General features: G+C 51.8%; 1 protein-coding gene across 1 annotated transcript; it reads left to right on the forward strand.

Moving 5' to 3' along the window:
* The first annotated feature begins 437 nt into the window (after nucleotides 1-437).
* CENPV (centromere protein V) lies at nucleotides 438-8,408 on the forward strand. The gene is made up of 5 exons (XM_072938456.1): nucleotides 438-873; nucleotides 2,716-2,814; nucleotides 4,051-4,120; nucleotides 7,037-7,151; nucleotides 8,058-8,408. Exons 1-5 carry the CDS (start codon nucleotides 503-505, stop codon nucleotides 8,180-8,182), a joined length of 780 nt encoding a protein of 259 aa, XP_072794557.1. The 5' UTR covers nucleotides 438-502; the 3' UTR covers nucleotides 8,183-8,408.
* The last annotated feature ends 6,935 nt before the right edge of the window (nucleotides 8,409-15,343 follow it).

Raw genomic sequence — 15,343 nt, forward strand, 5'->3', positions numbered from 1 at the left:
GGAAAGGCCACGTCTAAGACCTCTGATTGCAGCTGCTGTTTGCCCGGCAGATACAGGTGCCTGGCCGGTTACGCACGTTAGCTCACGCGGGCGCACTCCCGCCAGGTCGGTCCCGGTCTTGGAGGTGCAGGTGCCCCAGGCCGGCTGCTTGGATGCGGCTGCGGGTTCAGGGGGACCCAGGACTCAGGAAGGTAGGAAGGAGCCCTCGGGGTGCAGAGGGCACGGCGGCGCCAGGGCAGGTGCAAGTAGGCTCGGGCGTCGGCAGCGGAGGCCCGAGGCGCGGTCCCGCGGGGCCTGCAGCTCGGGCGGGCGGGCCGGCTGGCGGGTGTCGGCGCGGTGCGCGGGGCCCCCGGTCAGGTGCGGAGCTGGGCTGGGGTCGGGCCGCGGCGGGCGGGCGCAGCGCCCCCTGGGCCGGTGGGGCAGCGGGCGCGCGCCGCGGAGACGCGCGGGGGCGCCGCGGGGACGCGCAGCGGCAAGGCCTGCGCGCCAGGCTGCGGGAGCCATGCGGCGGGCGAGGAGCGGCGCGGCGGCCAAGCCACGCGGGCAGAACCGGTCAGGATCCTCCAGGGCCCCCGCGGTCGCCGCCTCGGCCTCCGGCACCGGTCGCGCACGGCGGCCCGCGGGCCAGGCCGGGGGCGGGGGCCGGGCGGCGGCGAGGCAGCCGTCGGCCAAGCGGCAGTCGCCCTCGTCGCCGCGGGCGCAGGAGGCGGGCCCCGGGGAGCCGCCGCCGGAGCCGCCGCTGCCCCCGCCCGCGCCCGCGGCGCCCTCGGCGTCCGAGCTGGACCTGGGCGAGCAGCGGGAGCGCTGGGAGACGTTCCAGAAGCGGCAGAGGCTGAGCTTCGAGGGCGCCGCCAAGCTGCTGCTGGACACCTAGTGAGTGCGGCGCGGCCGCGGGCGCGGGCCGGCGCGGGCCCGTAACGGCTCCCGCGGGCGGCTGCGCGGCCGGCCGGACAAAGGCCCTCGCGGGCGGCCACGTCCTCGGGCCGCTTTGTGTGTGCGCACGTGTGTCGGGGAGCGGCGGGCGGGGGCGCGGGGGCCGGCGAGCGGGGGGCCGCCGGGGGCCGGACCCCGTTATTGTTGGCGCGCTGGCTGCGCGGGGCCGGGCGGCGGGGCGCGGACGCCGGGGGCGGGGGGGGCGGACCCGATGGGGGTGCGGACCCGCCGGGCCCGCGCGGGGGCGGGACGGGGGCGAGGCCCTCGGGGTGGGGGTCCGGGCAGGGCCGAGCCCTCGGAACAGTCGTGCGGCGGCGGAGTGTTGGGGCGCCCTTTCTGCCTCAGGATCCATCATCTTACGCTAGAAAAACCAAAACAGCCTAACAGTTGCATAACAACCTGAAGATTACTCCTTTTCTTGAACAGAATGTCTCTGTTCTTGTCCCGTAAGAAATTCTCTCCGTTAGGGTGCGTCTTCTCAGAGGTGGAATATTTGGTTTTCCGTGTGGTTCACTTTCTGGTTTTTCATCTTGGCTGAGCAGCTTTTATGTGCCTCATGCCACATTTTCAGCCCCTAAGTTGCGCCCCTCCTGCTTGGTGTCGGAGGTAGAAAGATCTCAGAAACGTGAAACTCAAATTTGAAGTAAACTTTTACTTTAAAACAAACTGGCAAGTGGTCAAGAAAAAGATTTTTAAATGTTGACATAAAGTTTTTTTAAACCTATCAGATTGGTGCGAGTTACATATATTTGTTGAAAAACCAAAACCCACTAAATTAAAAAATACATATAACTCTTCAAGTTATTGTTAAAACATTATTGTATGGAAAAAACTCTGCAGGAACGTTAGCAAATAATTAACTGTGGATTCCTTTGGGAGTTAGGAGACTTTCATTTTTAACTATCAAATGTACTGTGAATTTTTCACACGGTTCATTATTTGTGTATGCAGAAAAAATTTAACAGACATCATATTAACGGCTTCAGCTTGTACAGAAACATGAAGAAATATTCAGTCTTAATAACCAAATAAATGCAAATTAAAACTGTAGCAAGCTAGTGTTCCTGCAATTATTGCTTGAGAAGTTTCAGTGGAATGTTTTCTCGTTCATTACTGACAAGAGTGTTCAGCCCTTTGGGAAGGCAGCTTGATGATATTTATCAAGTCTTAATAATGTTCAGTTAAGGGCCTGACTCACATACAGTAAGTTCTAAGAGGATTAAAATTTTCCGTAATGTATAGATAGCTCTGTAAAGTCACGTATATGCGAGATACCAGAGGGGAGCCTTTTGTTAACTTTCTCAGAAGGCTCTTCCGAGCCACCAGACTCGGTTTATTCACAGCAGCCTGTACGAGCTTTATCCCGATCACGTAAATATTCTTGGGTTTAATTTGTTTGATGGCTGCGTCAGGTCTGTAAGGCCGGGAGCCAGACAGCTGTGTCCTGTTCACTGCGCTCTCCCTGGTGCCTAACTGCTAAAAAAATCTTAGTATCTGCCATATAAATAAAAGTGTTCAGGTGGCTGGATTAGGATCCTCCACTCAGTTCCCCTTTCCCATGCTTTTGGAATGCCTTACTCTGAGATTTAACAAAATAGAAGAAATGGAAAGCAGAGCTCATGGGCAAAGAAGGTGCCGAATCCTTATGGTCCCTCCTCAAAAGCAGAAATGGGTCTGGTTGTCTTGTAAAGACTTCTGTCCTATCTTGCTTCTTTCTTTCAACAATGGCCTGGCTCTTCAGACTAAGATGACCCTTACCTTCCCTATTTTTGTTCCATTCAGCGAATACCAGGGCCTGGTGAAACACACTGGAGGCTGCCACTGTGGAGCGGTTCGATTTGAAGTTTGGGCCTCGGCAGACCTGCACATCTTTGACTGCAAGTGAGTGTTTCCTCTTCGCAGCTGGCTTACAGGGACGTAAGGGTTAAAGGGCGAGGGCGCCTCAGCATTGCCTGGGCAGTCTGGGTACAGGTGAAGCAACACTGGTGACATCCGGTAATTGGCAGAGTCGGGTGATGGGTATGTAAGGGTTCGTGTTCTGTTCTTTTTCTTTTTGTACGTGCTAGATGTTTTCAATAATAACATTTGTTTTAGAGATGGGGAGGCTAAAAATAACAGACACAGCTCGGTCCTGCAGCACAGCACAGCCCCAGGGGACACGGAGCGGCCCTCGACTTGTGCCTGGCAGTGTTCCCCACAGACAAGTGCCACGGGTTGGGGTGGGGAGTGGTTACCTGGAGACCGTCTGGCTGGGCGCTGATGAAAAGCCTCAGGCAGAGTCCTCGGGAGTCCGGAGTTGGTGAGGTGAGGGCATGTCCACCTGGAAGCTCACCGCTTTCCCCGCCACCTGGGCCCGTTCCTCCAGGTGGGGCGGGTGATGCTCCCAGGGTCTGTGGGGCCTGCTGCCAGCCCTGCCTGGCTGCTGTGATGGGACAGGGACTGCAGGCTCTGACTTGGGGGCCCACACTTGGCATGGAACTAGTTACTCAAGAGTATCCAGTCCTTTCTGCCCTGAGGTGGTGTGGCACCTGAATTCTATGTGATAATAAATACCATGGAATTCCTCCAGGAGGGAACTGACCGGGCGACTGACAGTGCAGTCCAGACTGAAGAGCAGCACTGTGGAGTAATTTTTTAGAGGAGTCTGTATGCAATTAGGACTTTTTACAAGGTGGACTGAAAAGAAAGGACCTAGATTTAAGTCTAAGATGTAATTCTGAGGCCTGTTTGACAGGGAGCTGGGCTTTCTGTGGTGTGCAGATGAGGAAGGAGGGACCCTAGCCCCCCCGTCCACTTCTGGTGAGGCTCCCGCAGAGGCAGTGGATCGTGGCTCTGCCTGATGCTTGTTTTCTAAGTGTCCCAGGATCCAGCAGTTCCCTGCGCTGTCGTGGACCGGGCTGGAGTGTGGTTCTCCTGGTCCTGCTTTTCTGAGGGGAAAACCAGTGGGGCAGAGGCCTAGGCGGTCAGCCCACCTGCCCGAGCTGCCCTCCCCTGGATGGCGCTCAGAGGGACTTCCCCGGGGGTCAGCTGGCTGTCGGGACGTGGCAGGTAGGTCCCCGGGCTCTCAGCGGTGCAGATGGTTGTCACGGTCTGGGGTCTGCTCTTGTCTTTCTGTAGCTGCAGCATTTGCAAGAAGAAGCAGAACAAACACTTCATCGTCCCTGCCTCTCGCTTCAAGCTCCTGAAGGTGGGTGCTGGGGCGGGGGCGGGGGCGGGGCCTGGCCTGCAAGAGGGTGGGGAGCCGTTGGGGGCCCCCGGGAGCTTTACTTTCCCTCGTCACCCAGGTTTCAGGCTTATTTTTAAAAGGTTATGTTATCTTTCTCCTTTACATTTTGGATGCATGTTTGATATTATGGTGGAAACATGTACAAACAGAGAATCAAAAACTAAATAAGCTCACCCAGACCCTCTCAGCCAGAGGCAGCCGCTGCTGCGCTGGGGTGTGTCCTCACGTAGTATCTCGTGCACAGGTGAGCACATCTGAATGTATCACACGTGTTTCTACTAAAGCAGAATTTTACCTTTTTCGCTGTTGTATAATTGCCTTTTTATCATTTCCCAGTGAAAAAGAAATGATTAAAAATTTTTAACTTTCTTATTTGGGGGAAATTTTGGTGCTTGGTACAAAATGTGAAAGGTGCAGAGATGCATATGCAGTGAGGTCTCCCTCCACAGTCCCTCAGCCCCCACCTCTTCCTCCCCGACTGCCATTTCTTGGTTTACTTAAATGATTATGCCTGTGTTTGCAGCATATTTTGTTTTGCTTTTTTGCTTTTGGTTTCTTTTTGTGGGGGCGGTAATTAGGTTTATTTATTTTGATGGAGGGACTGGGGACCGAACCCAGGACCTCGTGCATGCTAAGCGCGCACTCTGCCCCTGCGCTGTACGCTCCCCCCGCATGTTTTGTTGTACGAATGTACCACAGGCAGTTTTCTACATTTGAACTTCCAGGTTGAGTGCAATTTTTTTTTTCAGTTACAAACGATGCTGTCTCCCTGTATATAAATCTTTGACAGTTTAGAAATTCTATCTCTGCGTCAGTTATGTTAGAAGTGAACTCTCTGATGGAGGAATACACGCCGCTGAACAAGGCGGGCACCCTGCTCGGTGGGCTGGCCCGGGCTCCTCTCTGCTCCAGCGCAGCGGTCGGTCTGTGGTGGCGTCCTGCACTAGCTCAGGAGGACCTCCTGGAGCCGCCTCTGGTCACGTCTGACCAGCCTCGTGGCTTTGGCATCGAGTGGACATGCAGGGAGGAGAGGCTAACTGAGATTTAGTCCCAGGCGCTTTGGGCCAGGTTGTCTCCTGTTCCTCGTCTGCCTTTGAGATTTTGCTTGCGTGTCCGGCAGGGGCAGGTAGGCAGCGGACCTCCTGTCTTTCTTGTGAACCCAGAAGAATGCCCGCTGGAGGCTGTGGCCCCGAGCACCCGTGCAGGTGGTTCCTGAAGACACTGGGTGTGGCCGTTGGCTGTCAGTCTTGGAATTGAATTTCTCTTTTTTTTTTCCCTTCCATGGGCCTGCTTATCAGTCATTTCCCCGGTGCCCCAGAGCTCTGTCCTCTTCTTTGGCCCGGCCTTTTGAAGGAGCAATTTTCTGTTCTTTTAAATTAAGTTCAGAACTCACTCCTTGATTCAGCAGTGTTTATGGGGCACCTGCTGTGTGTTGGGCACTGTTCAGCCGAAACCCTGCAGGTGACATCACAGACAAGGCCCTTGTCCTCTGGGAGCTTCTGTCTCATGGAGGGAGACAGATGGGTGAGGAAAGGGCCGGAAGCGCTGTGTAGAGAGTGAAGGCGGGCCGCGTAATGGAGGATGGCTGTGGGGCTGGGTCGGATGGGTTAGGAAGGCCCCCCTGGGGACCTGTAGGTTTCAGCGATGGATGTGTGTGGGGTCTTGGTAGGAAGAGCGTTTCGGGCCTTGGGCATGCGCGGTGCAGGGGGCACATGCTCAGTACATTCCAAGGAGCTGAGCAGTGTCCCGGGGCTGGAGGGTGGTCGGCTCCTTGTGCCTCCTGACCGTTTCTTGGGGAAAAGTGTGCAGACAGCTAACTCTGGGTGGTTTGGGCCCACTTGGCTGCTCTCTGTGCTGTGCTGGTTGCGGGGGGAGGAGAGGCCCCTCGGAGCGGTTTTCCACGCAGCTCGGAGCTCTGAGGGCTGTTCCCCTGGGGTGGGGCTCGGGAGACCATCCACCCCGTGTCTCCCCAAGGTGGATCTTGGTTATTTCTTTAAATGCACGTGCCAGGATACATGCTGTTTAAAGTCAGGAGTGGCAGCATGCTGCACAGGCTGTTTAAGCCTTGCTTTTTCACTTGGTTTTGTGACCCCAGGGATTGTCTCATTAGTGTTTGTAAGTAGCGCTGCCTCATTCTTTCCAGAACTTGCGGGGGCTCCATTTAGGCCTGTGATTGTTAGTGTTCAGCCTTTTCAGATGGCGTCTTAACATCTACGTATACACGTCATTGGATAAACTATGGAATTTTAATTGTAGAGCACATTTCTAGACGTGGAGTTGATGTGTGAAAGAATATGTGCACTTTTTAAATTTTGGTGGATGTTCCCAAATCTTATGAATTTACATTCCCACGACTTACACACGAGAATGCGTGTTTCTCCGCCCACTCAGTGCTGAGGTAGGTAACTGTAATGTTTGCCCCTGACAGTGAAAAATACCTCAGTGCAGTTCATGAGAGTGAATATCACGTCCTCGGTGAGAGAGATCCGTTTTCCCTATTCGAATTGTCCGTTAAGGACAGTAGCCCCCTGTCTGTGATGCCTGGTGGGATCCTTTCCCAGTTGGTTCTTTGTGGATGAGTTCGCGTCCAGCCAGTGTGTTCTCGAGGCCTTGAGCAGGCTGTCTGGGGACACTGGGGGCCAGCCCCTCGGTTGACATCCCCCCGCTCAGGCCGGGGAGACAGGAGAGCTTGAGGCCAAGGGTGGTGTGTGCAGCCGGCCTGAGGGGCCCTGAGCTGTCACCCTCCAGACCCATGTGTGTCCGGGCCGTGCAGTCGGGCCTGTTCTCAGGTTGGATGTGCTCGTGATCCCGAGAGCCTGGCAAGAGAGCTTTGTGTTTCTGAAATGACAGCAGAGCCTCTTTGTCCATCTCCCCCAGGGAGCCGACAGCATCACCACGTACACGTTCAACACCCACAAGGCGCAGCACACCTTCTGTAAGAGATGCGGCGTCCAGAGCTTCTACTCCCCCCGCTCCAACCCCGGAGGCTTCGGTACGTGCGCACCGTGCCCTGCGCCGCCCGCCTGCCAGGGCTGAGATGTGGTGGGGAAGGTGGCACTGGCTCCTGCCCAGCCAGCTGGGCCCCCTCACAGGCCTATTTTAGAGGAACAGGGCCCTCTTTTCGAACGATGGGCCATGAGCTGGCCCTGGCCCTCAGAGATCATGCTGGTGCGGCTGGGCTGATGCTGCGGGTGGAGAGGGGCAGGAGAGGTGAGGCCTGGGGGCACAAGGGAGTGTAGGAGGCCAGATTGTTCAGAACACAGACTGGAGAGCCCAGGGCTCCCTTCAGGTCCTCTCGGATGGTGAGGAACAGCCCTTAGGCCGCCTGACCCCAGCTGCGGTGTGAGTCGGAGGGAGTCGCGGTGGAAGGTGTTCCTGGAGTCTCACTCCCTGCGCAGACGAAGCCTCCAGACCTGCAGCCACTGCGGCGCCCTGAGCCCGTGGAGGGTGGGGGTGGTTGTGACACCACCCTGCAGCTCCTGTGCATCCTCATCTGTCATGTGGAGAGTCCTCCCTGCCGACCCAAGACTCAGGAACGGCATTTGGGGAGTAAAATCTGCATAAATGAGAGTAGCTAGTGTCCAGGGAGTTACCCGTCTGCGCCCTGAGAAAGGCCAGTGAATTCTTCAGGCTGCCCGCCAGTGATGGCTCCAGGCTTGAGTCCTGCTCTTTTGTGCTCCCAGTGTGGTTTGAGTGATGTCGGCCGTGGCCATACCTGGTCCAGGAAGCCGGACCCCCGTGTGAGAGATGGAGGGGCCAGAGGGTCACTCAGAGAGCCTGGTTCGCATGGACACTGGCAGGACGCTGGCAGGTCACTGGCAGGCGTGGGTTTGTCCCAGAGCCTGTCTGCGCCCGGTCTCACTCCTGCCGGGGCGCTTTCTCTGTGCCACCCCTGCAGGAATCGCCCCCCACTGCCTGGACGAGGGCACCGTGCGGAGCGTGGTCGTTGAGGAGTTCAACGGCAGTGACTGGGAAAAGGCCATGAAGGAGCACAAGGCCATCAAGAACATGTCTAAGGAGTGAGCCCGCCCACTGTCCCAGGAGGAGGGGCGCTGGCCCCCGGCCCCCGGCCCGCTGTCCCCGCCGGCCAGGTCGCCGGCCTTTGCGGCTTGCTGCAGCCGCCAGTGTCTTCAGGCAGCTCTTGTCCTTCCTCAGCTCAGATTTTGACATAGGCTAGTTGACAACCTTCTATTTCTTCCCGATTTTTGTGTAATCTTTTAGAAAAATAAATATTTTTAACATTAAAGCAGTTACCGTGGTTAATCATTTTCTTTGTACATTGGTTCTGCTTCTGAGGCCGTCGTTTTACAGCAGATGCTTACTGAGCGCCAGTAAGATGCTCGCAGCCAAACGAGGAGCCGGACGGGCCGTTGTCAGGTGTCGGGGCCAGCGTCGGAAAGATCCGTGAGCCTGGGGGTTCAGAGGAGAGGGGCTGGTCACGGGAGACGCAGGGGGAGTGTGACTGGGTGACCGGCGTCTTCTGTTTTTTAAGGTAGATCTCATCTAATTTCTTTTTTCAAAATTGCAGTAAAAGACACATGATGTGAAGCGGACCCTCTTCGCCGTTTTCAGGCGCGCGGCGCAGCGGGGCTGGGTATGTTCACGCTGTTGTGCTGCCGGTTTCCAGAACGCTTCATTTTGCAAAACTGAACCTCTACCCAGAAACGACCACTTTGTATTTTTAAAGGAAGCAAGAATCAGGAAGAAGGGAGGGGTCTCTGAACAGAGTTGGGGTGCACGGTGAGGCCGGCCGATTTGGAGACTTGGGGTGGGAGGAAGTGGTGGGTCAGAAAAGCAGGGCGAAGCCAGTGTGGACGGCCTTTGGTGTCTCTCTCAGGCGCCGAGAAGCCCCGAACAGCTGCGAACGGCCTGTTGCCTGGTTCTTGTTTCCCGTTGCTCTGTGTCCATCAGTGCCTTTCGTTACAAGAAGACGCTTTCCCGAAGCTTTCCTTTCCTGACCGAGTCCCAGGTGTGCACGTGCTGGCAAATGTTTAATAAGTACTTGCTCTTTGCTTTAGGAACGTGAACCATGAAATGATCTGTGAGGCAGAGCAGACAGGGAAAAAGGGAGAGGAAATACCGGTGGACGGCGCCCTGTGTGGTCACTGTGTCGGCTGACAGCCCCGCTGAGACTTCTCGGTGGGAAGGGGGAAGGAGCTGGTGGAAATGACGCGGATGAGACCTGAGCACATCCTGGTGCGGTGACTGTCCCCTCCGACCTGCCTTTCCTCCTGCAGTAGCATGTAAAGCACAGGTTCCTGTCTTCCTTAAAAACGTAAGTGGCATCTCACGTACGTTCTGTTCTGCAACCTCATTTTTGCTTGCAGACATCTTGACCTCACTTCAGCAGACGCAGTCTCATTACTGGTAGCTGCGTGGGACGCAGAGTATGGGTCTGGTCTGCTTAGCCGTCTTTTCTTTATGGAAACTGAGATTTCCTGTTTCCTTTTCAATAGTGTTGACATTCTTTTAAATGCCTCTTTGTACATGTGTGTTTTTTGAGGCTGTGCAAGAGGAATTGCTGGGTTGAAGATATGCGTATTTTAAACAGTGGAAGTGCTGAGTTTCCCGCAGAAACCAGCCTCTGAAATGCCTGTCAGCCCGTCAGCAGCAGCGCCCTCCCTCACCAGCACTTGATGTTATCAGTGTTTTAATTGTGACCAGACTGTTGGGCAAAACATTTTTTTCTTAAGTTTCCATTTTCCTGATTAACTATGAGAAATAAGCATCTTTCCTGTTTTTTGACCATTGTTATTTCCCGTCCTGTCAGCTGCTTGCTCATGTCTGTTTTCCTTGGGGGCTATTTTTTGTTTCATCCACATGTTAAAAAAATTAGTAAGTAATGTGTTTCAGGTACTATCTTTGAAAATTAATTTTTGGAGCTCTGTATGTTCAGGTATACATCCTGTTATAAATGTCACAAATACTCTTTTTCAGTCTGTCACTGTTGTAACTTTATTAGGGTTTTAGGTTTTGAAAGGCTCAAATTTATCAGTCGTTTTTTCCCCCTTTTCTTTATGGCAATCTGACTTTTCTGGGTTTTTTTTAAAGTTTTTTTAAGGGGGTAATTAGATTTGTTTGTTTATTTTTAAATGGAGGGACCAGAGCTTGAACCCAGGACCTCATGCACGCTAAGCACACGCGCGTCCCCTAGATTTTACTCTACGACTCTCATAGTCTTTGGTGGCTTTTTTTGTTTTTTCTCTTTAATCCAACAGATAGGTCTTTAATCTGTCTTGATTTTTTTCTTTCTGAGTGGCTTTTATTTTTTGCCTTTGTCAGCAGTATGAGGTAGGGGTTTAGCCCCCACTGAAGCAGATAACCACCAAATCAGCTCTCCTGCTGGCAGACGCTCCGCCCCCGCTGGCTCAGAGCGCGGCGTTTTCTACAGGAGGTGGTTTCCTGACACTTCATTTGTTTTCTCAATTTATTTTCCCAAAGTCCCACAAATACCAGAGGGTTTTAAATACGGAAAGCCTTATCATGTGCTTTTTAAAAAATCTGATAGAATAAAGCTTCCTTACTATTTTTTAATCAGTTTGTTTTCCAGATGAACTTGAGAATGGGTGTAACGAGTGCCATATAAAGTCCTGTCTGGATATGGTTGCGAGTGTATCAAATTTATAAATTAACTTGGGGGACAGGCCTCTGGACAGTGCTTACTTGCGGTCTGGGAGGGTGGCCATCCCACTGGCCGGCTTTGTTCTCTCGCGTTCCTCTGTTGAGTTCCCTGCTCTTCTCCGTGTGGAAGGTGGCTAAGTGGCCCGTCTTGTGTCAGGCTTGTTCCCGGGTATCTTATGGTTTTCCTGTGGTTCTTGTGAACAGGATCTCTTTTTAGACTTTGCAGCTGGTTACTGCTGGTGGAGAGGAGTGCTGCTGTGTTGGTGTGTGACATTTTTATCCGGCCACTTGTTGAATTTCCGGTGACTTTCCTGGAAGCATCCCTTGCAGGGAGGTCCCGGCAGAAGCTGGAACGGCCCCTGGGCCCCGAGTGGAAACTCCCAGCTGGAGCCTCCAGCCGTCATGTTAGAAACTGGTATTTCCCCACTTGCTTGGGGCTCAGAGAAATCAAGGGTTTGGTGCCGGCCAGGAGCAGCTCTGCTAGGACTGTGACTTGGAGTGTCGGGCACCATCGGACGCAGCCTGGCACCTGTCACTGTCCTTCTGGTCACGGCCAGGAAGCTGCCTCTCGGGTCGTATTGCCCTGCGTGCCCCGTGTTACCCCTCTGTCGTACAGCTGAGTTCATGAAGGAAGGAGACGTCCTGCAGGCGACAGGCGCCTCCCAGGACAGGCTCCCCGCGCTGCGCTGGGGGAGTCCCAGCGCTGGGAATCTTACAGGATCTGTCTTTCCTGAAATCAGCCTTTACTCCTGTGAAGCCCAGGACACAGGGCCGGTGCTGCATCTGTGACAGATGAGAAGCTCAGGGGTGGACTGTCGACCCCCTACTCTCCCGCCATCGCCCCCCTCCAGCCGGGAGGGCAGCACTGGTGTCAGGACGCAGGCGTTGCCGGCCAGGCTCCCGGAGAGCACGCTGTGGCTGCTGCTTGGCGTCTCCTTCTAGGCACGAGGCTGCCACTGCGATCCCCCCCATCGACCAGACCCAGACCAGCGGGAGAAACGACACCCGCAGTTCTGAACTCGTGGGCTCGGATGAGCTGTGGGGCACTGGGACGCTTTCCCTTGGCCTCGCCGCCCCCCAGACTCCCCTCAGACCCTCCCTTAATCGGACCACATGTTATCAAGCTTTTCTTTTCATTTTTTATTGTTTTAGAGGAGGTACTGGCCTTGGACCTAGGACCTTGTGCATGCTAAGCATGCGCTCCACCACTGAGCTACCCCCCCTCCCCACATCCAGCTTTTAATCACTGAAGTCGACTCCACTTCATGTGGGTTTTCCTTGCAATACTGTCAACATGGGACAGGAGCCCCTGGCAGGGGTATGGGTACAGGCAGGATTCAAATTTGACCAAGACCTTAACAGTCTGATCAAACTAGAGCTATGTTTTTCTGGATTTTTTTTCATGCTGTTCTCTCTCTTTTCTAAGTTGAAGTATAGTCAGTTTGCAGTGTTGTGTCAGTTTCTGGGGTGCAGCATAATGGAGAGCTGTGTCTTCTCCTCGGCGTCTTGTGGGTCTGAAGCATGAACACTGTGTGGATCCTGTGGCTCTTCCGTCCGGTTCTGTCTGTTTCTCTGTCAGGTTTGACTGGCTCACTTTCCGTAGGACTCCCCGACCTTACACGTTCTCTTTGTGCTGGTGAACTCGATGCTCTTCACCACTGATGGACGGCTCGGGTGGTCTCCGGGGAAAGGTGTGCCTCCTCCAGGAAGTGCTCCAGGTGGTCCATGGAGGTTTGGGAAGAAAATGTTGGCATTTATATTTATCCCTTTAACATTTCCTTGTGAGTGTGTGTTTTGTAAGGTATGTATTATTGCGAAGTCAGAGTCAGGAGATCCTTGCTCCAGCCTGTTGATTGTTTTCCCTCTGATCGGGGCTGCACGTCATACATCTGTGCATCTTTGTACTAGTTTCAATGCCCTGAGGGTAAATGTATGCAGGGTCAAGGGATACAGATGAACGTTGTAAAGATTTGTGACATGCTAATGTGCAGAAGATTCCGCCATCTTATGTTTCCCCCAGCAGCAAATGTGTCTGCTCCCTCACCTGCAGGACACGGGCCATTACTGTTTATTGACATCTTTGCAAATTAGACATGTGAAACGGCATTTTCGAGTAGTATATGTTTCTTTAATTAGTAGTGGGATTTTTTTCCCGCATTGGGTGCGTGTGTGTCTCGGGACGGGTCAGGGGGCGACCCATCCAGGTTCTCTGCTCCCTCCATTCTCCTCCCTGGAAACCTGTCCCTCTAATCCAGTCACCACCTTCAGTGAAAGATGGATTTTCATCTTTGCTTGAATTTGCACGCCCCGGCGACTACTGAGGTTGAATAGCTTTTCATGTTCATTGGCCATTTGGATCTCATCTGTTGTGAATTTTCTATCCTTGATCCATTTTTTTTTCTTTTGAGCTGTTTTCTTATCAATCTTTATATGTTAGGGATGTTAACACATCTGTATGTAATACCTGTTAATTTCAGAAACTTGTGATATATCTCGTTTTTTTTCCCTTTACATTTTATGAGTTTCCAGCCTAGTCCGGTCAGGTCTGCCCCATTCCAAGGTATGTACACATTTAGTCTCTCAAGTTTCTTAAATGATATTTTGATTGTTTTGACTTTTATATGTAAATCTATAATTCGTGTACAATGCACTTTTGTATTTGGCATAACTTACGGAGTCTTTGCTTTCTTACAAATGCCTGACCAACCACCCTGAAACTGTTCATTAATGTTTTCTCCACTGAGTTAAAATGCCCCTGTTCACCGTATGGTAGTTCGCATATAATTTGGATATCTGTCTTCGTTTTCTCTTTGTTCAGCATCTGTCTACTCCTGTGCTTGTATCATTCTGCTTTGGTTACAAGGGGTGATAAGTTTTAAAGATAGAAAGGCAGGCCTCATCTCTCCATCATTTTTAATATTTCTATTTTGGCTTTTCTTGGACATTCCTTCTTCTAATATATTTTTTAAATGATTTTATCCAGGTCCAAAGATAATCCATTGTGATTCTGACTGCAACTACTTTACATTTATATATTAATTTTGTAAGAATGGGAATTAATGAATGCAAATATATAAATTTATAAATTGGAACTTGTATATACTATATATATTTGGTGGTATCCAGCTTATTAACTTCGTAAGGATTTTATATTAAATCTGTCAAGGAACACGGTACGATTCTCCATTTATTCAGGTCTTATTTTATGTCCTGTGTTAATTTTTTTTAGCTTTTGAAAACTATGTTTAAAATAGAAGCAGTAAGCACTAAAATTGGGTTATAATACAAATAAGATCTGTACTCTGTAGAACTCACCAGGCCAGCAGGTTGGGTGAGTATCACCAGGTTCAGGGAGGGATGCCAACTTTATCATGTGCGTATCCTTAGAGTGAGCTAGAACATTTTAATGAAATCTTATTTTCACACTATTTCTTGAATTGAGATATAATTCATGTAGCATAAAATTAAGCCTTTCAATTCTTAGCACCCAGTGGTTTTTAGTGTATTCACAAGGTTGTCCAGCCTTCAGAACATTTCACCCTGAAAAAGAATCTCCATACTCATTAGCAGTCACTCCTTTCCCACAACCTCCAAGCCTGGAAAACACTAATGTACTTTGTTTCTGTGGATTTGCCTGTTCTGGACATTTTACTTAAATGGAATCTACAGCATGTGGCCTTTTGTGTCTGGCTTATTTCACAGGCATGGTGCTTTCAAAGTTCTTCCTTGCTGTTGCACATGTCAACACTTTATTTCTTTTCACGGCTGAATAATAAACAAAATGCCGTATCTTGTTTATCTTTTCATCGGTTGGTGGACACTTGGGTTGTTTCCCCTTTTTGGCTGTTAGGAATAACGCTGCTGTGAACGCTTGTTCACAAGTTTTTGTGTGGACGTACGTTTTCAGTTCTCTTGGGTATAGACCTCGGAGTGGAATTGCTGGGTCTGATGGCGAACCTTTAAGTTGCTGAGGAAGAGTGAAACTGTTTTCCACAGCAGCTGCGCCATGTTACATTCCCACAGTGATGCGTGAGGGTTCCGGTTTCCCCGTATGCTCAACAACGCGCGCTATTTTCTGTGATGGTTAGTTTTAATCAGCGCCATCCTGGTGGGCGTGAAGTAGTGTCACTGTGGCTTTGAGTGCATTTCCTTGTGACTGATGATGTTCTTGTGCTTGTTGGCCGTTTGAAAACCTTCTTGGAGAAATGTATATTCAGGCATTTTGCCCATCTTTTAATTAGGTTGTCTTTTTGTTGTTGAGCCGTAGGAGTTCCTCATATCTTCCAGATACGAGGCCCTTGTCAGGCGCCTGGTGTGCCAGTACTTTTTCCCATTTCACTTTCTTGATAGTGTCCTTGGATGCACAGAGGTTTCTGTTTTTTTCTTTTCGTTGCTTGGACTTTTGGTGTCACGTTTAAGAAACTGTTGCCTGATCCAAGGTCACAAAGATGAAGGTGTGTGTTTCCTTCTGGAGTCGTACAGCTGTGTAGTTTTAGCTCTTACATTTACGTCTCTGTAGTAATTGTTTTGGCTTCCGAGTCTCCTGCAATTCCATGTGGTTTT

The sequence above is a fragment of the Vicugna pacos genome, chromosome 16 (genome assembly GCF_048564905.1).
Source record: "Vicugna pacos chromosome 16, VicPac4, whole genome shotgun sequence".
Taxonomy (NCBI): Eukaryota; Metazoa; Chordata; class Mammalia; order Artiodactyla; family Camelidae; genus Vicugna; species Vicugna pacos.